General features: G+C 35.9%; 1 protein-coding gene across 5 annotated transcripts in view; it reads left to right on the top strand.

Moving 5' to 3' along the window:
* The window catches only part of TASP1 (taspase 1), a 254970-nt gene that overhangs the window by 214407 nt on the left and 18502 nt on the right, over positions 1 to 22061 (top strand). For all 5 annotated transcript variants that reach the window (XR_008674671.2, XM_019017568.4, XM_055373531.2 and 2 more), the window contains one exon: positions 12402 to 12475. Coding sequence is in view for 4 of the 5 variants with exons in the window: in XM_019017568.4 (XP_018873113.2) it covers positions 12402 to 12475 (74 nt within the window). In the remaining variant the exon portion in view is untranslated. Of the gene's footprint in view, positions 1 to 12401; positions 12476 to 22061 lie in introns of those variants that run through there.

The following is a 22061-nucleotide window of genomic DNA, read 5'->3' as shown; positions in this document are numbered from 1 at the left end:
CATAGCCATGGGTCCCAAACCAGGGGCAGGAGAGAAGACTTCCCGAAAGAAGAAAGGGCAAAAATGAGAACCTGACCTAGAGAGCCACACCAATCCCAAGATCAGAAGGACACTGTTCAACCCAAGAGTGACATAAGTATATGTAATTAGTTTACTATACGTCTAAGCTAAATGTTGAATCTTCTTATGTATACTAAAATAAAACAAACATGTATCTCTTACTGTTACTTCAATGCCCTCTACCTTTAATTTTTCAGCAGGCAGCACACACACACACAGACACACACACACACACACACACTCACACACACCCTCTGCTGGTGAATTTCCTATAGCACAAATGGGAGCTACCTAACTTGATGGGAAATGGCATCCCCTGATCGGACCTCAGAATATGCTTTCAGTGTTATTTCTGACTAGTCCTTTTAAAAAAAAAAAATTGGCAAATAATTGTAATGATTGTATATGTTCATGGAGTTCAACTAGTTTTTCTCTTCATTCATTCTCAATGTCTCAACTCTGGCCACTCCACATCACTTGGTCTTCCAAAGAGTTATTTTTTTCCCCCAATAACTTGCATATGCTCTTGCTGTGCTAAGCTCTGGGCCAATACAGGTCTTTAAAACCCTGATCAAATGTGAATCTTCTTCGAATCCTCTGGAAGTCCTCACCCCAGGTAATTTGCTCTTTCCTTGTGCTCTGTTAGCACCATGCAATTGACATTCCTTCTAACAATGACTGTGACACATCCTAGCCCCTTCTCATAGGCCAGCACTTCTTAATCTTTTTTCTGAACTCAGTTATTTGAGAGGAATAAATCATAGGTCTTTGAGCTCCAGTGACACACACAGGGGCTATAGAGGTTTGAAATATCTTTCCAGGCGCTGGAAAATTCCACTGCTTCTAAGAATCATACCACCAGATTGTGAACTATTCGAGGGCAGAAGCCATGTCATATTGAACTTAATAGGTTCCCAATAATTATTGGATGGATGATTTAGGTGCCAAATGGAGTTTCTTTATTGATGATTTAGCAGAAACTTTAAAAGAAGTTGACTCTTGTTCCAGAAAAATGAAATATCACAGAAAATATTCTCATGCTCATAAAAAAACAAACAATATTGGTTGGAAATGTTGGATAATGAGGAGCATCCAAGAACTAGATGATTTTGAGGCAGTTTAAAGGGATCACAGAGGAAAGTCTCTGCAAATAGCCTTGTAAAGGGACAATTTGGATGTGAACATGTTTGCAACACCCATCCTGCCACCTCCTACCCCCAGATCATGAGATGCTGACAAAGCCCAGCTTACAAATCGCTGATTTAACGCAAAGCAAATGCTTGTCCCTGGAATGAAACAGCTGAAAAGAATTAATTTTCTCTCTGCTTTTAGAGAAAAAATAAGCCAATATATTTTTACCTGGTGAAGTACAATTACATGTGCTTTCCAGGCCTCTACAGAAGTGCTTTATTGAGGCTGCCGTATATAGTATGGTTAATAAATGGATAAACAAAGGCAGGCATACCAAACCAAGTCTTCTGGTGAAAAAAATGAGTTCTTTACCATTTTAAGCTTGTAATTAGATACAGGTAATTAGAATATATGCAAATATATAGCATAAACAGCCAAGCTTAGTATATGGGTTAATTTCCTGTTTTGCACCTTGTACCAAAACATGTGTTGTTGGGAGCCTGATAGACTCTATGAAGTTCAAGGGTGTCTGCCAGGGAGTGGTCAGTAGGAAGCAGTGAATGTGGCGATCAATGAAAAACAGATTCCATATATTTAAGAAAAATCTTAAGCAATTCAGGATAGGAGGCGTATGGGCTCTTAGAAGTAAAAAGAGGCTGTGTGTTTAACCAGTGGCCTTTGTGCCAAGCTTGTGTTGGAGTTCTTCATCCTAAACAGATTTGAGGCCCACAGTTCATCCAGAGCCTGATTATGCGATGAGCACACATGTAATTGTTACCTTGCCATTAAGTGAACCCCACCTTATGCAGAGAATAACTTCAGATTCTTTCCTATCAACAGATGTGTTCATAATGCTGATAATTAACTTTTGTACATGATCCTGCTTCCATTTGTCCAGCTACCCTTTTATCCTTTTTTTCATCTTTTACTATGAAATGTTTAATATATTTTTAAAAGAAGGACATAATAAATTTGTAAGTTATAAAGGACAATAATAAAATGAACACCTGTGGACCTGCCACCAAGCCTAAGAAATTGCCCATTACCCATATGTTTGAAGCCCCTATGTGGGCCTCTCTGATCTTACTACTGTGCTTTCTCCCCATCCTTTACTTTGTGTTTACCCCCTGCTTTTCCTGAAAGCTTTTTCACACTTTTGTGTGTCTCTAAATGGTACATTGTTTAGTTTTCCTTGATTTTAAACTTTATATAAATGGTATATGATTTATTATATGAAAATTTTCGCATGTTCTCACATAATTACCTGAAAGGATAATGAGTTATTTTATCATTGTAGACATAGCTCTATCAAATCAAACTGTTTTACTGTGGCCAATTAGAACTCAAATGCAGTATTTTCCTCCCTCTTTTCAGAATAGGCAAAGTTCTTTATCGAGTACTTTGTTTTGTTGCTGTTACCAAAGTATGCTGTGGTTTCAAAATAAAAAATGTTAAATTGAATTGATGCTTCCTGGAACATTAAAAAGATAAAAGGTTATTTTACTGTAAGTTAAAATTCCAAACCGCCTTTTGGTTTTACTGGTATTAAAAATTTGGCGAGCACATATAAACACATGTACTTCAAAGGAACTTCATTCTCAGGGCACCAGCAATATCACTTATTTCCATTACATGGCACATGCCACAGTGAGCACTTATGACTAGGCATTTCTGCTGGGCTCACATGATCATAAAAATAACCATCAAAGAGAACGCAAATTAGCTTTTAGGCTGGTAGTGGGAAAAGAGGTATTTATAGATGTTTGTCTGATGTTAATAACTTTATCTTAAAAATGGAATTAAAACTTTGTTCTACGTGACAGTCCATTGTCATGGTTGGAAGCTCATTTCTTTAGTTGCCTCAGCAATGTTTTGGAATTGTTACGTCTTCACTATAGTGAAGATATCTTTTAAGAGATAAGCCACATTTTAGTTCTTATTTAAGGATCAGATGGAATGAAGAAGAACAGTAAGTAATTAGATGCAAGGTGAATAAGGCAGACATGATATTTAAACTTTTCAACAATGAAGAGTAGCATTAATCTGATGAAGTAGTGCTCTGAGATTAATATTTTCAGAATTAGTTTTGGTTTTATAATACAAAGATATTGATTGCAAGTATCTATAATCTGCCACTTTGTTTATACCAGGACTTTCTTTCCTTTAAATCATGAACATATCTCTATATATTGTATCACTAATATACTCTGAATATTGGAAATAGATTTTCATCTGTAATTTTCTTCTCCATCATGAGAAGTATAGTTCTAGTGATTATCTTGCCAAGAATTATTATTTTTTGGCTTACAAAGTTTTCCATCTGAAATATAGAATACAAAAATGTATGAATAGAATTCTAATGACTATGTAATTCTTTTTACACTCAGGAAATTTTATAGTCAGTTTCATCTGCTCAAAGGATAATAGAGTTTACCATGAAATAAATCCTAAAAATGTATTGGTTGAATGAATAAAATTGCATTTTAATAAAACTTGTTTTACTGAATGGTTTTCTGTTCACCAGAGAACTTCCAAGTCCCAACCAAGTGGCCCTGTTTCCAGCAGCTTCTAATACAATAAAAGGATAAAACAGGAAGATAATTGAAGTGTCCTTCAGGGCTTGTGTTACTATTTGACCCACATCCTCCTCTTTTCAGTCAGCATCCTTTGTTAGTTAGTCTTGAACAAATCTAAACAAGCCTTGGAAAGAGGGAATGATTATTTTCTTGGCTTAGTGTAACCAGGATTCTATAGAACTCAATCCCTGTTGCTCCCAAGACAGTTAAGTGGTGAAAGTTTTTCAGGGAAGCATGCCAAGTCAAAGTTTCTTCATGGCTCTAATGGGACATGCATTATATGAGTCTTAAGGATTCCATGTCAAGACAGTAAAGCGTCTTTGCATTTTTTTTTGTAAAGATAAACCCCCTGCTGGTTATAAAGACCCTAACAACCAGGGGCAAAAATCTACAGTGATAAGAGGAGGCTGTTCTATTTACAGCGCCTCATTCTTCCCATTTAAAAAATGAATTTCTCTTTATTCAATAAGGAGTAACTTAAATACTGTGCAAAATGTCCCAGGGCGTGCCATTTGACCTAAGGCTCAGGAGTGGCAGCTAACTTGGCAACTGCCCAGCCCAAGATGGTTCTGATTTTGGAGTTCTGTTTTCCTTGCAAGCAAGTCTGGGATGTGAACCCAAGCAGAGAGGTTTTAAGTGGGTGTGGGAGCCAGTGCAGCTGGGGGTTGTTAACAACAATTGGAGGACAATATATGTATATATATTTTTAAAGAGGAGGAGAGTGACTGATGACTTCTTTCTGGTCAGAAAAAAGAATCCATTTGGATAGAAAAAACTTACTTGCAACCTGGTAAGGAAACGGTTTTGTCTGACTTAATTTAAACAGGATGATATGTGGATGATTTTGAAAGAGAAGTATCCTGGGGAAAACATCATGAGAGAGGTAGCTTGTAGCTCTTTTAACCCATAAAGCTGGTGATTTAAATGCCACTAGGAGGCAAAGCCTTGCACTGGGGATTAAGGGCTGCTTTATATAGCAGAGCTCCACCAAGACTGAAGTAGTACCGGTGTTGGGCATATAAATTTACTTGTTCCAAATTCTTAAATACAACTTTCTGGAAAGCCTAGCCTCTAAGATTAAGTACAAATACATCCTGAAGTTTCTTATAATGCAATTAATCCATCATTTATGAAGCGCACACGTGCAGCTCATCCCTATCTAAGCCATTCTCAGATGTTGGAACAGGATCAATGGTGTGTACGTTTTCTCACATTGCATTTGTATGACATGATGTGTTAAGAAGCCACTTGATGGAGAAGAATTCTGCCAAATTTCTGTGTCTGTGTTTCACATGTTAAACCTACTCAGGGTCTTATTTTAGTGTGTTGTTAATGTTTTCTGATGAGAATCTTTTCGTGGTCTGGGCATTTCTAGAAGTCCCACAAAGCCCTGGGCTTTGGCCTTCTAAAGAACATAAGCATTTTTCAATCAGTAGTTGAGGTTATAAACAGTTACTAGTCACTACCAAAGGAAAATGGACATTACTGAAAGGCTAGAAGCTTCTCTAGATGGAAATAAGCTTGAGCTTGACCACACCGAGACTGTTATAGCCAGCGCTTTCACAGGCTCAGATGTGTCACTTCAGGCCACTCATTTACCCTGCGTGTTGCCTGAGTTCATGGTCTTCCTCATGTAATCATTACACCTGGAAAAATTCCAGTGCTATGAAGTAGCATTTCCCAGGTTTGCTGTGTTATTAGAATTATCTTTTAATACTTTTACCATAAACTTCAATTTTCAGTATATGGAAGAATTTCAGATTAAGTACTCAAAATCAGGAGACACATTATAGACTTCCAGATATCACTGATGGTAAATGCTACTCTTTTACTGAAATTTTAAATTTTTCTATGTAACCGTATTTGAGCAAACTTTGTACTACTCTTTGCTGAGTTTTAATTATAAATTAGGACTTAACTAATAACACATTTTGAAAGCTTTTTTGTGAGATAAACCTTACTCACAAATGTCTCTATTTATTTTTAAAAAACTTATAATGATTTTGACGTTTTAAAATTTCTGATGGAAAAGCAGCTTGAGGAAGTTGTCAGGTACAGTGTGTGTTTGTTTTGTTCTGTTTGTTTTGATTGCTCTTTGAACATAGCAGATTTTGCCTTAAGTATATGTGTTCGGTGTAAATGGAAGTAGAGGCTTCTTCATGCCCCATCCTAAGATTTGCTTATGTTTTAGATAATCATGAGACAAGAAACAAATTGGACGTTTTAGACTAGTTTCACAATATGATAATACATTCTAATGAGGGACAATTAAAATATATGCTAAAATCAGAATGTCTTCATCTAAACAGGGAAGAAATTCTTCATATATATCGTAGGTTAACAGGTTAATCAAGATTTTTAGAGGCATTAAAAAATAGGAAATATATGAAAACAGGATCAAATTCAGAAGTTTCAGAAGGTGGTGAAAAATAGGTTGCCCTTCACTCAAGTTCCTTACTCAACTAGTTCCCTTTACAGGAGGAACCGTTGCTGCCAGTTGCTACGGTAGTCTTCCAGAGAGACTCTATGTACTTACAAGCATGTTCATACATGATCGTCTTTTATTTCACAAAAATGGCAGAACCATATCTATACATTATTCTCCACCTTACCTTTTTTTTTAGCCAAGCTATCTTGTAGACTAGTGTTTTTTTTTAAACTGCAGCATGTCACATTAATAAGTTCTAAATCAATTTAGTAAATCACAAGCAGAATTTTTAAAAAGCAATAAGTAGACTATAAAGAACCCAGTAGAAGAGATCAATACATTGTTAAGTAGAAGAGCAATTATTACTTTGTGAAATTTTAGTTATAAATAGATGTGTGTAGTAAATGACAATGTGTGGGGTTTTTTTGTTGTTGTTTGTTTTGATTTGGTTTTGGATTTTACTGTGGTTTGTGATCAAAAAGTTTGAAAAACAGTGTAGTTGGTTCCATACCCATGTAGAGCTTCCTCATTTGTTTTTAGTTGTTACATAGTATTTCATTGTATACAGTATCATAGTTATACATATGTCCAATAGGCAATTAATTGGTTTCCAGTTTCTTGCTGATTAAAGCTACTTTGATGAAGATTCTTATAAATATGTTATTTTATATATATAAAGGCATATCTGTGGAATAAATATCTAGAAATAGAATTGCTAGGTCAAAGAGTGTGTAATTTTGATAAATACAGTCAATCCTCATTATTCCTGGATTCTGTATTTGTTAATTTGCCTACTTGCTAACATTTATTTGTAATCCATGAATCAGCATTTCAGCACTCTCATAGTCACTTGTGGACATGCATGAACTGGTAAACATTTTGAGTCACCTCATGTGCACATTCCCAGCTGAGGTAAACAAGATGATGTTCTGCCTTCCTGTCTCAGCTCTGGTACTACAAATGTATCCATTTTGTGGTCTATTTTGTGCCATGTTTTCCACATTTTTGCACTTTTTAATGATGATTTTGCCATTTAAAATTGCGCCAAGCATAGTACTGAAGTGCTGTCTGGTGTTTCAGAGTGCGAGAAGATGGTAGTGTCTCGTGGGGAAAAATGTGCATTTTGGATAAGCTTCATTTAGGCAGAAATTATAGTGCTATTAGTGGTGAATTCATTGTTAATGAATCGACAATATGATACACCCAGATAAAAGAAGAGGAAACTCACTGATCTGTATGTGAGGCTGCTCCAGAAGGTGCTAAAGTAACATCTATATATGCAGCAATGGAAAAGATGGAAAAGCAGCTAGATTAGTAGATTCATGAAATGATGACCAATAAAAAAAGCATAGAGGACAGCATTATTGTGTAACTTGAAAGCCAAAGAAATTTATGGGCATGTTACCCAGCATCAGGAAAATGTTAAACCCTTCTTGGCTAGTGTTTATGCATATAATTATTTCTAAATAAATAAGTAAATAAATATTTTTAAAAGATTAAACATTGGGAGGCCGAGGCCGGTGGATCACAAGGTCAGGATAACGAGAGACCATCCTGGCTAACACAGTGAAACCCCGTCTCTACTAAAAATACAAAAAATTAGCCGGGCGTGGTGGTGGGCGCCTGTAGTCCCAGCTACTAGGGAGGCTGAGGCAGGAGAATGGCGTGAACCCGGGAGGCAGAGCTTTCAGTGAGCCGAGATCGCGCCACTGCACTCCAGCCTGGGTGACAGAGCGAGACTCTGTCAAAAAAAAAAAAAAGATTAAACAGAAACACATATAAAATAAGGTTATTGTTGATATGCTATTAAAAATGTTTTGACCAGAGATTTGCAGGAACTTAGCCCTATATTTTCCGTACCTGTAGTGGCTCATTATTTGCTAATTCAGTGTTCATCAACATTACAGAGCATAATTACCACGGATTAAGAGAATGTTCTTGCAGATGGCCATACTCCCACCACTGCTATATGAATCTGCTCTTTTCTCCACTCCCAGCTAACACAATGTTGTTTCAAACTTTTTGATATCTGAAACCTGGTAGTCTGATAATAGTCTGAAACCTGATAATGGTATCTTGTGATTTTAATTTGCATTTATTTTAGTATGAGTAACGTAAATTATCTTTTCATATGTTTTAGAGCCATTCACATTCCCTTTTGTTCATATCCTTTTTGCATTTTCTTTGGATGTTTGTCTCATTGATTTGTAGGAGATCTTTAAATATTAAGAAAATTAGCCTTTTGTTTCTGCTATGAATTGCAAATATTTCCCCAAATTTGTCATTCATCTCTTGACTTTCATTTTTCTCCAAATGGCAAAAACAAACACTCTAAACAGGCCAGGTGAGGTGGCCCATTCCTGTAATCCCAGCACTTTGAAAAGCTGAGGTAGGCGGATCACCTGAGGTCAAGAGTTCGAAACCAGCCTGGCTGACATGGTGAAACCTCGTCTCTACTAAAAATACAAAAATTAGCCAGGCAGGAGAATCGAGAATCGCTTGAACCTGGGAGGTGGAGGTTGTAGTGAGCTGAGATTGTGCCACTGCACTCCAGCCTAGGTGACAGAGTAAAACTCTGTCTTAAAAAAAAAAAAAAAAAAAAGAAGGAAAACACTATAAATATTTTTTAACTAGTCAAATATATTGATCTTGGCCATCTTTTGTGGTCTCTGGGTTTCATTATGGTTTAAAAGCTTTCCTTAAGAGAGATTTAAAATGTTTTAAGAGTTGTTTGGTGTTTGTGTTTGATGTTTCATGTCTTTTGGTGTTTGTAAGGAATTTAGTCTTCTTAATGTGTAACAAGTACAAATCCTTATCTATACTGAGTAGATTTCAGAGTAATATAACAATGAAATACCACAGGCTTTGTGATCCCAGAGTCCAGCTTGAAATCCAGTCCGTGTGCCTAGTAAAATGACTTAAACCGTACTGCTTCCCTTCTCTGAGCCTCAGGTTCCCCATTTCTGCTTTGCTGAGTTCTGCTATGAAACGCAATGCCTGGCACATCGTAGATTCTAAGTGTTAGCTGCTCCTTGTCCTACTTCCCTGAAGTCTTCCACTAAGAAATAATTTGTTAAATTAACTTGCATTATGCATGTACTACAAGTAATGAAATAATTTCTCTTAAAAGTGTTTTATAATTTAAATCCTAGACAATTTCTTCTGAGATTTTCAAGCTAGCGTGAATTAATAACTGATAACTGATTTGAATTGTCATTATTAAAAAATGTGTCAGTACAATGCTTTGCCTTTTACTGTGGGATGGGATAAATGTTTGTGAAAACAGTGAAGAATGAATTTTTAGACATTGAGTTATTTTCTTTAAAAACCCCTAAACACTATATCTAGAAATTTTATTGAAAACCATTCATATAAAAATAGTCATTTAATGAAGTTCATCAGTGTATCCTAATTTATCCTCTTTTGTAAGTCTAAATTTTTATGTTTATTCCATTTTTTGAAAGCAGACTACGTTTATAGGGAGAATAATACATTTAAAAATCATTAAAATGATATTTAAAAAATAAAGGGTAATGTCTTTATCCTTTGCTCTCATGATCATATTGGCTATATTTTTTATGATTTTTCTTGGCTAATTCCTGAGCAGTTGCCCCCTTAATATTCGGGGCATGAGGAAAAGGTGCAATTTTAGAAATGCTTTAACTTTGTATTTGAATAAAATTTATTGTCACTACTCTAGAGAACTTCAGTAAGACTTGAGTGCCTTTCCTCTGTTAGGCAAGTTAGACTATCCCAGACCTTGCTCTGGATGTCAAGATTTTTGAAGTTTAAAGCAGATGTGTGTGGACGAAAAAACATCTGGTGAAGAGAACTTGCTTCATTGCGTGACACTTTTCCTTCACTCTTCAGTGGAGCGTCTGTTGAGCAGGTTGGCAGGTTTGATAACTAATTAATGATGAGGGAATGAGCCATGTATCTGAGGAACTCCATTTTGCCCCTTACTGCCTCTTTCTTCCCCACATGTCTGGCAAAGCCTTCAGAGGCTAGGATCCTGGATCACACAGTTGGGTCTCAACTCAAACACTTGTCTCCAGGCTTAACTAGCTTAGAGATATAAACAGATGGATGGCCTGGGGGACAGGGTTTAGTGTTGAGCAATGCAGTTTTATTATCAGGGACTTTTGAAATTTTTATTGGAGAACATTACAACTTTAAAAATGCCTTCGAAAACTCAGAATTTTGATGCTATGTACTGGAATGTGACAGAGCTTTGTGGGCATCCCTGGATGTTTGCAGTTTTCTTTTTGTAACTTTTAATTTAGATATAATTTTATACATACAGAAAAGTTGCAAGAATAGTGCAAGGGACAACCATGATTCCTTTTCCCAGATTCAACCAGTGTTTTCCTTTTCTTCCATTTGCTTTCCCATCCTCATGCCCTCCTCCCTCTACATGCACACGAGGATGCACATGCACACACACATACACACAAACAAATAAGTGCATTTTTTCCCCTGAACTATTTGAGAGTGAATTGGAGACATCAGGCTCCTTTATACCTAATACTTTGGTGAGTATTTCTTAAGAACAAGGCCATTCTACTAAATAATCACAGTACAGTTATCAAAGTCATGGCTTTTAGTATTGATATAACACTACTGTCTAACCCAGAGTCCCTTTTCCAACTTTATCAATTGTTTCCATAATGTCCTTTATAACATCTCTCCCCACCACCAAGTCCAGGGTACAATCCAGAATGACACATTGTGTTCAGTTGTCATGTATTCTTTAAACAGGAAGTTTCTCAACTTTGTGTTTTCTGACTTTGGCATTTTTCAAGAGTTCAAACCAGTTATTTAGTAGAGTGTTGCTATTTCAAGTCTGTTTGATGTTTCCTCATTCAATTCTGGTTATGCATTTTTGTCAGGAATACCAAATACCACAGAAGTGTTGTGTCTCAAGGTATCTTATCAAAAGGCACATGGTACTGATTTGTGCCTTAATTGGTGGTGTTAGCTTTGTTCATGGAGTTAAGTTGGAGTCCATCAGGTGTTTCCACAGTGAACTAACAGTTTTTCCTGTTATAAGAATTTTTGGGAGAGATACTTTGAAGCTATGTAAATAGCCCATCCTTCTTCAAATTTCCACCTACTAGTTTTAGCAACCATTATTTTCTAACTCTGTTATTTTTTCTATACTTATTAGTTGGCATTCTGCTGAAGGAAGAGCTTTGTCTTCTTCCCCATTTATTTGTTTGGATCAGTATGGGCTCACTGGTTCTGACTTTGTTCAGTGGTTATAACTCATTACCCTCATTATTTATTTTCATAGGCACAGATTTTTGCCAGTAAGAGCCCTTCAAGTTGACCCCTGGGTCTTTTGGATAAGTCCCCTTTACTCTTTGAGCATTTCCTTACTTTTCTGGTACAACAAGATGTTCCAGATTCATTTTATATTTTCTCTGTCCCAGCTCTGGAATGGACATTTCTCCAAAGAATCCTGGTTCTTTTTCATAGAGAATGGTATTTAGAAATTAAGGGCTGGGTGCGGTGGCTCACGCCTGTAATCTCAGCACTTTGGGAAGCCAAGGCGGGTGGATCACCTGAGGTCAGGAGTTTGAGACCAGCCTGGCCAATATGGTGAAACCCCATCTCTACTAAAAATACAAAATTAGCTGGGTGTAGTGGTGCATGCCTGTCATCCCAGCTACTCAGGAGGCTGAGGCAGGAAAATCACTTGAACCCGCGAGACAGAGTCTGCAATGAGCTGGGATTGCGCCATTGCACTCAAGCCTGGACAACAAGAGTCAAACTCCATCTCAATAAAGAAAGAAATTAAGACCTGGTGTGTGTGTGTGTGTGTGTGTGTGTGTGTGTGTGTGTGTGTGCGTGCACGTGTTTTAAAATAAACCACACTATGGAATATTACATTTACTAAATCACTGTATACCGTATGTATAAGTGTGTGTGTGCATTTAATGTCACAAGAGTCAAACAGAAGAGCATTTATTTTACATGTAATAATCATAAGTTTTGACAGGAAAGAAATACATTTTTCATTTCACAGTAAATGGCATTACACAGTTTTAGTGATAAATCATCTTGACATTTATGAACAAGCAAATGGAAAGTGGGGAACTGAGTGTGTTAAATATAAAGCTATCTTTAACTGTTCTATTAAAAAGCAAAGATTTATTTTCCATCTGTGATCTGAATGTGCCTATTTGTGTTCTCTTTTATGGCAGTGGAATTTCTGTGGAGCCACACGACAGAGAGCATGTGTGTTGGATATATGTCAGCCCAGGATGGGAAAGCCAAGGTAAGTGGGAAAAAACTGGGTCATAACCTGAAAACCTTGTAGCCGTCACATAAACCTCTAACCAGCTAAGTTGATGTGGATGAATTTTTTCAGCTTTTTTTGGGCAGTAGCTCTGTGGTCTTCATAAGCATCCGAATAAGAACAGTTAACAATGCTAACAGCTCCAGAGAAAACCAGCATATCTATTTTGCTTTTGGTGACACAGCAAGGGAGCATTAGGAGGAGCCTGCCCACTTTCCCCCCCCAGCCCCCAGCTTGTTCCTTTTTGCCCATTGTGAATAAGTAGAGAAAAGGAAACTGGGATTTGGGAAGAGAAAATGGGAGTGAAGCTGATGAGCTGACGTAGATGGATGATTCTGCAAGAAGTGTTGGAATAAAGGAAACTGAGTCAAACAAGCTTTGACCCTAGAAAACATCCTGCATGTTTGATGGCACAGGTGGCTGACATGCTTGCAAATATGACCTGTCTCACCTTTCAGTGTGTTCTGTCATGCCCTGACATGGTGTCTTCATGGGCAGAATTAAAGGTCTCTGTCCATGTGCCACATGCCTGTGGCACTCGTCCCTCAGTGAGTTACAGTAATCACATAGGCATCCACATACTATCTCCGGAGTTGCTTAGCTTCCCTGGACTCATGATGGTTGAGCCTGGGAATAAGCAACATGATTTGTGGATTTTATTTTATATTGGCCTCATGTTCTTCTTGTTCATAAATTTTTTAGAAACAGCTGTGGCCTGTGATGTTTACTTGGCATTAAAGTACCTCAGTTATAAAGCTGTGAAGTTGTGCAGCATTGTTTTTCAAGAAAATGATTTATTTTGCACATTTTGACATATAAAATAGGAAAACTTCTGATATGAGCAGTCTGATACAGATTGAATCATAAAGGATAAATATAATAAAGAACACTTTATTGCTTATTTGTCATGTAATACCCATCCTGACTATCCTTTGTATATTTATCCAGCCAGCCTGTAGTGCCACAGAACTTTTGTGAGTAGTGTAAAGAACATTTATTCAGACAAGAATTGACTTATATTGTGAAAATTTTGCTGAGATCCACCCTCCCCCTTTGCTTCACCTTCATCTGGTACAATATTCGTATTGTGTTAGTAGACCTGTTTCCTAAGAGAATACATAAAAGATTGCTTTATTTCATAATTTATATAGAATGGAAATATAATTGTCTATTTTAAAGGTGATTTAAGGGTTTAGAACAGCACTGTCTAATAGAATTTTGTGTGATGTAAACATTTTATATCTCTGTTTTCCAACAGGGAAGCTACTAGCTACATGTGGTTATTGAGCACTTAAATGTGGCTAGTTTGATGGAGGAGCTGAATTTTAAATTTTACTTAATTTAAATTTAAATAGCCACATGTGGCTCGTGGCTACCATATTGAACAGCACAGGTTTAATGAATAAGTATGAAAATGATTATTCATATTTTCAGATTCATTTCTTCTCAGTGACAAAACAGTTCCCATACATAAAACAAGCCTGATAAACCCCAAGAATCCTTGCCTAACAATAGCTTGAAGCCATTTCAGTTTCTCTGTCCCCTTAATATTGATTCAGAACTAAGATTGCTTTTTAACAAAAGAGCATGTTTGAGGTGGACGTCAGTACTGAAGCCAGTCTGATGGGGTATGATTATGTTATTAAGTCCCTTGTGTGGAAATTTTTTGTTATCCTTGCTGGTGGCCCATGAAAGACACCTTACTATTTAATGTGAAATATAGGTAGTAAAGAGTGTAGAGTCCTACTATGAGCCCGAAGATATTTGGCCTCCAGTTATATTGCCTGACATCTGGTAGACATGGTTTTCTTATTGCTGGTAAATTCTCCAGCTGGTAGTCAATTGGGCCAGCAGATACAGCTGGTCCTCTTGCCTCTCTTGTAAATTTGTTTTTGACCTTCCTTGAGGAGAGTTAATCCCTCTTCCTTCCTTTCTCCTTTGAGCCTGTGACTACAAATACTTTCAAGGAAAAAAAAAAAAGAAAACCCCAAAACAAAAACACTAATGATTTGGCTGCGGAATTCTATTGATCGAAAAGAAAAATTATCTCTTTTGTTATAAATGCTAGAATTTGTTTGTATTGCAAGTAAGACAAAGTTATAGATGAGAGGCTGAGCTCAAAAAGAGAAAAGGGGCTATAACAATGTTTGTATTCTGTTTAAGCTTTGGACCTTCCTCTCCCTCTGGTTTCCTGACTTCTATAAAAGAATAGTTGAACTAACTAGTGGCATACCTGTTCAGCATTATGACTGGTTTCCGAAACATGTTCCTCCATAATGTTGAGAGCCATGGTAGCAAAATGAGTAAGAAGGCATCTTAAAATATTTAAAATTTAAAAACTATTTTTAAAAGTTAAAACACTTGTGCCCTTGTTTTCAAAAATTGTCTTCCTTCTGCTTGTTACCAAACTCATAAACTGAGGCCACCTGGCCATTTGAACATATATGAGCTAGCTGTGTTTAATCCAAGTTAAAGCCTTGAATTAAAGCTTAGCTAAAAATCATAATGCTTAGAAAAGGCTGGATAATAATCAATATCATTGTAACCAGAATGCATGTATAATTTGAATAAATAGAGGTAGGTTATTTTACAGGTCCCTTTTTTTAAGGAATGTTCTTGCAATTAAATCATTTAATTTAATTTCTAAACTGCTTTGATAACATAAGATAAAGATTTATTTTTAAGGAGCCAAAATTAGGGCATCAGTACCAGTTGGATTTTAAAAACAGATTGTCCGTATCCTACCCAGATAGCAGACAGTTAATGAAGAGTTTTTAATAAACACCCAGTGTGGATGGACTACTGTAATAGAAACAGATGTTAAAACTGGCATGGAACTTATTCAGCTATAATACATGAAATTAGGTTTCTTTTATTATGTAGAGGTTACTTTTTATAACCACAGTGAAAATACTGTTATAAAAATTTCCTTGAGGAGGAGCAGACTATTTTATAGTCTTTAAGTGTCTCTCCACAGACTTCTTATTAGTTGCAGGGAAAAATAATAACTATATAATGGAGAAACCAGGCAACACCTTGACCATGTGATCAGAATTAATACCACCAATGAGGGGCAGATGGACAATATGTGCCTCTGGCTATGATAACTTGAGGATACAGTATCACTTGTGTAGTATTCCATCTGGAAATGTATAACCTGAACCTAACTGTGAAGAAACATCAGACACATTTAAAATGAGGAACATTCTGTGAAGAAAGAAAGAAAGAAACGTGTTCTTCAATAATGTCAATGTCTTAAAAGACAGAGGCCGCAGAAATGTTCCAGAGGAAATAATTCTAAAGAGATGTGACAGCTAAATGCAGTAACTGGTCCTAGACTAGATCCTATATCAGAAAAATGCTATAAATGCATTATTAGGTCAATTTACAAAATTGGAATATGGTTAGTAAAAAGTGTTTTATCATTGTTAAACTTACTGAAGTTGATTACTGTACTGTGGTGTATAATATTTTTATTCTTACGAAATACACACTAGTGCATCTAGGGGTAAAGGGCCATAATATAGACAATATTTTCTCAGTGGGTCAGAAAAATATATTATGTGGATGAATGGATGGATAGAGCAACAACAAATTGCAAAGCAAATGGAGCAAAATGTTAACAGTAGGTGAACCTTGGTAAAGGATGTATAGATCTTCCTGGAACGATTGTGTAATTCTTAAATTATTTTGAAATTTAAAATTTTTTATATGTCACTCTTGGGTCTTGTGGCACATTTGATTAGTTCTTTGGGTCTTGTACTTGAAATGATGCAGTTCAAAAAATATCACCCTTGGTTTATAACCAAGTCTGCATTGGATGAATGATTACATTCCCCCAAACTATTGCCTTTTTCTCATTTGGAATTCCTGACTAGAATGACCAAAATTCAGATAACACATCCTATTACAAATATTTTGCAAAATATTTCTATAATAGTTCCTTGTTTTCCAGTGGGATCTAAGAGAGACTAAGCTTTTTCGTAATCAAGGTGCTGTCCTCTTAGGATGTTTTTTGTTATATTACTCAGCTTTTCTTAAAAAAAAAAAAATTTACTCAACAAATATTTATTTGTGATGCTTCTCTGCCTTGTGTGACAAACCCTGTGTCATACTCTGACACATGGTAATGAAACAGGACAGATGTTGCCCATACCATATTTCCCTCACCTAGGGAAAGCACAGGGCACTGGGTGGTAACTCAATGATATTTACATTTTGTTTTTAACATTTTCTATTTTAATGCCATGAAGTCTTCGAAACCTCATGAGGTTGTGCCAGGATTTCTATTCTTGGCACATCTGACTAGTTCTTTGGGCCATGCAGTTAAAATAAATAAGTATTGGGATGGGTGCAGTGCCAGGAAGTTGGAGCCTGGGTTGCCCTCCCACTCCATGCACACTGTGAGCTGTGGTTTGATCACTCTGCCTCTGGATCCCAGAGGCCTCATCTGTAATATGAGAATGAGAAATCCTTACCTTGCCTTAAGCCTTTCCTGTGATACGATATGATAAGAATGAGGAAGCAAAACCTTATCTGTCTCAATACAGATGACTAGACCCCATTAAGTCCTTGTTGTTGCTTCCAATCTGCAGAATTCCAAATTCAACATTCCAGATTACGTAAACAAATATGTTGCCACTTAATTTTCAGTAGGATTTTTGTAACACCAATATAGTACCTACTATGTTCTAACATGTTTTATCTTCATGAAGATGGTTTCCAGGTCTTTAAAAAAAACTTAGTGAATGTATGTTTACAAAGGATAGCAGAGATGAGATTTCTGAGTGCTTTTTGCTAGGCTTAAAACTTACCTCTCACATAAAGCCATAGGAGGGAGACTTAAGTATAAAACATGATGTACACAAGAGGGGGTTATCAAAAGAAGTGTAAAGAAACTCCACTTCTAATTAGAATGAAGAAAGTTACAAGGGACTGTTGCTTCTACTTCCAACTGTGTGAATGAGCTGCATAATCTATAGAATCATAAATTTTTAAAAAGTATACAGAGAAGTTATTAGGTAGAGAAAAACCTAAGTAAACTAAATTCCAGAAAGAGACAAGCCCTTCCTAGGAGACAAAAACCTCTGATTGCTTTATTCCCTGGCAGAGCAGCAGGAGGAGGAGTCAAACCCAACATAGAGGTATATAAAGATAAATCAGCCAAATTTTTAATGAAATCTTTATGGCCGTGTGTGAGCTGGTGTGACAGATTAAAATCCTGAGACACTCCATTCACTGAGAGCTTATACCCACCACCAGTTTTTCTCTGTGAGGCCTTCATCAAGTGGCAACACACCAAAGCTTGGAGCAGAGCAAACAATTGTGAGTGATTCATTAAGGTGCATAAGATTTTCACCAAATACATGGCAGTGGCCAAAGAAAGACTAGAGGCATAGCAAGAGAGCCGCAAGACAACTCGGAAGCATAGTGGTCCTTTATCAAGTGCAACACAGTTCCAACAGAAGGCTGGATTAAAGCAAAAGAGATTTTAAAAAACCTCTCCTGCTCCCAACATGTACAGGGCCTTCATCAAGGGCCAGGCAGTGTTGTACAGAAGCCTAGTGCCAGGGTAAGAGAGTGAAGAAATATTCCATGACACAGAAATCTGGAGGAGGTTACAAAGAGCAAAACGAACACCTTAGCAACATGGAAAGCTGACGGCTTGCCTATAAACAAAGAGAAGTCTCCCGTGGTTAGAATGCTGGTTCCTGGACTATAAGAATGGAGAACTCTCTAGAGTCTCACCTGGGCTCAGATCCCAAACCTTGCTTAAGGGAAATTCCTGATCCAGGATACAAAATCAACACGTAAAAATTAGTAGCATTTTTATACACCAATGATGAACTGCCTGGAGAAAGAAATCAAGAAGGCAGCACCATTTACAATAGCTAAAAAGAAATACCTAGTAATAAATTTAACCAAGGAGATGAAAGACCTGTACTAGGAAGGCTACAAAACACTGATGAAAGTAATTGAAGAGGACACAGACAAATGGAAAGACATCCCATGCTCATGGATCAGAAGAATTAATATCTTTAAAACAACCCTATTGACCAAATACCAATGATATTTTCCACAGTAATAGAAAAGACAATCCTAACATTTATATGGAACCCCAAAAGAGCCCAAATAGCCAACACAATCCTTGGCAAAAAGAACAAAGCTGAATACTTCACACTACTTGACTTCAGAATACCTTGCAAACCTATAGTAACCAAAACATTATGATAAAAACAGGCATATAGACCACTAGAACAGAGTAGAGAATCCAGAAATCCATACCTTTATAGCCAACTGATTTTTCACAAAGGCTCTAAGAACGTACATTGGGGAAGGGATGCCCTCTTCAATAAATGCTGCTGGGAAAATTAGATATTCATATGCAGAAGAATGAAACTGGATGCCTGACTCTCTTCATATATAAAAATCCATTCAAGATTGATTAAAATCTTAAATGTAAGGCCCCAAACTATAAAACTACTAGAAGAAAACATAGGGAAAATACTTCAGGACATTGGTTTAGGCAAAGATTTTTGTGGCCAGGACCTCAAAAGCACAGACAAAAAATCCCAAAAGAGACAAATAGGACTCTTATTAAACTAAAAAGCTGCTTCACAGGAATGGAAACAATTGACAGAATGAGCAGACAACCAGTTGAATGGGAGAAAATATTTGCAAACTTTTCTTCTCACAGAGGACTAATAATCAGAATATACAAGAACTCAAACAACTCAATGTTTAAAAAAAAAGATCCCATTAAAAAGTAGCCAAAAGACATGAGTAGATATCTCTCAAAAGAAGACATACAAATGGCCAACAGACATGTGACAAAATGCTCAACGTCACTAATCATCAGGGAAATGCAAATCATAAACACAGTGAGATATTATCTTACCTCACTTGGAATAGCAGTTATTAAAAAGACAAAATATAGCAGGTCCTGGTGAGGATGCAGAAAAAACGAAACTCATACACTGTTGGTAGAAATGTAAATTCATACAGCTACTATGGGAAACAATATGGAGATTTCTCAAAAAACTGAAAATAGGACTACCATGCAATCCAACCTTTCTACTACTGGGTATTTATCCAAAGAAAAGGACGTCAGTACATCAAAGGGATACCTGTGCTGTACTTGCATGTTCATTGCAGCACTACTCACAATAGCAAGTATATAGAATCAACCTAAAAATATATGAACAGATGAATGGATCAAGAAAATGTAGTCTGTATACACAATGGAATACTATTGGGTATATTAAAGAATGAAATCATGTCATTTGCAACAGCATGGATTGAAGTGGAGGTCATTATGTTAAGTGGAGGTAAGGCAGGCACAGAAAGACAAATTTAGCATGTTCTCACTTACATATGAGAGCTCAAACATGCTGATCTCATGGAGATAGAGAGTACAATGATAAATACCAGAGACTTGGAAAGGTGTGTGAGTGGGAGGAGGGAATGAAGAGAGGTCGGTCAATGGGTACAGTTAGATAGCAAGTATGAGTTCTGATTTTTGATAGAGTAAGTTGACTATAGTTAACCACAATGTATTATATATTTCCAGTAGCTAGAAGATAGAACTTGAAATTTTCCCAATATGTATAGAAATGATAAATACTCAAGGTGATGGATACCCCAAATACCCTGACTTGATCATAACACATTCTGTGCATGAAACAAAGTATCACATGTATCCCATACATATGTAAAATATTATGTGTCAATAAAATGATTAGTATGTCAGTTGAAAAAAATAAAAACATAAAATAACTGATATTGAGTATATTCACATCATTTAAAAGATAATCAAACCCAGGAAGGATGAAAAATAATAGAAAAAGTTAAATGAGATAAAAATTAGAAATAAAATAATTTTCAAAAATGAAAGCTGGTATGGCTATATTAGTGTCAGACATAGGAGATATGAGATAAAACAGGACATTTCATATTGAAAATGTGGTCCATTCAATTAAAAAGGTATAAAACTTCTAAATGTATATGTGCCTAGTAAAAGAAACAAAAATTGACAGTAATAAAAGGAGTAATAGACAAATCTATAGTCATAGTTGGAAACTTTAACATCCTTCTTTCTCTCAGTATGAAATAAGACATACAATAGTAAATGACTTGAATAAAAATTAGTAAGGATATGAATAATAGACCCAACTTGACCAAAGTGGTATTTATAGAACATTACATTCAACAAGTTATTATTTTCAAGTTCATAAGGAATATTTACCAAGAGAAACTGACAGTTATTTTCAACTGAATGATAATTAAAACAATATATCAGAATTTATAGGATGCAATTAAAACATTAAAAGGAAAAGTATGTCCTTAAATACTTATGGTAGAAAAGAAAGTTTAAAATAAATGAGTTAAGCTATCATCTTAAGAAGCTTTAAGAATAATAGATAGAAAATAATCAAAATAAGAATGCAAGCAATAACATAGAAAAGAAATTTTAAAATGGAGAAAAACAAAGCTAGACGGTTCTTAGAAAAAAAATTAGTGAAACTGATAAAACTTTAGAAAGAATGATTAGGAAAGAAAGAAAGAAACCCACAAATTACCAATAGCAAGAATGAAAAGGAAGTAGTAATGCAGGATCACCGATTCTGTAGGCATTAAGTTGCTAACTTTATTTCAACAGAGGCAGCAACTGGATGAAATTTATTAATTTGTTGAAGAAAACCAACTTAACAAACTAAACACAAAAAAATTTAAATAACCATTTACATATTTAAGAAATTGAATTTCTATAAGCAAAACATTCTCATAAAGTAAACTTTATGCCCAGATGGCATCACTGGAATCTTATATCAGACATTTCAGGAAGAAATAACATTAATTATATGCCATTTCTTTCAGAAAAACAAAGCAGAGGGATTGTTTTCCAACCCATTTTATGAGACAAGGGTAACCTCAGTATTTGACAAAGATGTTACAAGGAAGGAAAACTACAGACCAATAGCTGTCATGAATATATATGCAGAGATGCTTAATAAGTTATTACTTTGGAATGAAAAATCCAGCAGTATTATTGCCCGTGGACACCAAATAAGGTTTTTCCAAGGAATGCACAGTTGACTTAACATTTCAAAAGTCAGTCATTGCCAACAAATGATCCTGGAACATAAGGATATCCACATGTAAAATAATGAAGTTGGACCATTTATCCCATATATAAAAACTAACTCAAAATGTATCAGGAACCAAAATATTAAGAGCTAAAACTATAAATTTCTTAGGAGGACTTAGGAGTAAATCTTTCTGTCCTTGGATTATGCAGTTATTTCTTAGATATGATTCCAAAAGCACAGGCAACAAAAGAAAAAATAAATAGGTCATCATAAAAATTTAAAACTTTTATGCTTCAAAGGATAACATCAAGAAAGTAAAAAAAGCCCACAAAATAGGAAAAAATATTTGCAAATCATGTAATTGGTGAGGAGCTTGTACCAGAACATATATAGAACTCTTACAACTGAACAATAAGAAGGCATAAAATGGGCATGAGATCTGAGTAGACATTTTTCTAAAGAAGATATACAAATAG

Source organism: Gorilla gorilla, chromosome 21 (genome assembly GCF_029281585.2).
Source record: "Gorilla gorilla gorilla isolate KB3781 chromosome 21, NHGRI_mGorGor1-v2.1_pri, whole genome shotgun sequence".
NCBI lineage: Eukaryota > Metazoa > Chordata > Mammalia > Primates > Hominidae > Gorilla > Gorilla gorilla.
The sequence above is the reverse complement of the archived record's forward strand: the minus strand, read 5'-3'. Positions and strand labels throughout refer to the sequence as shown.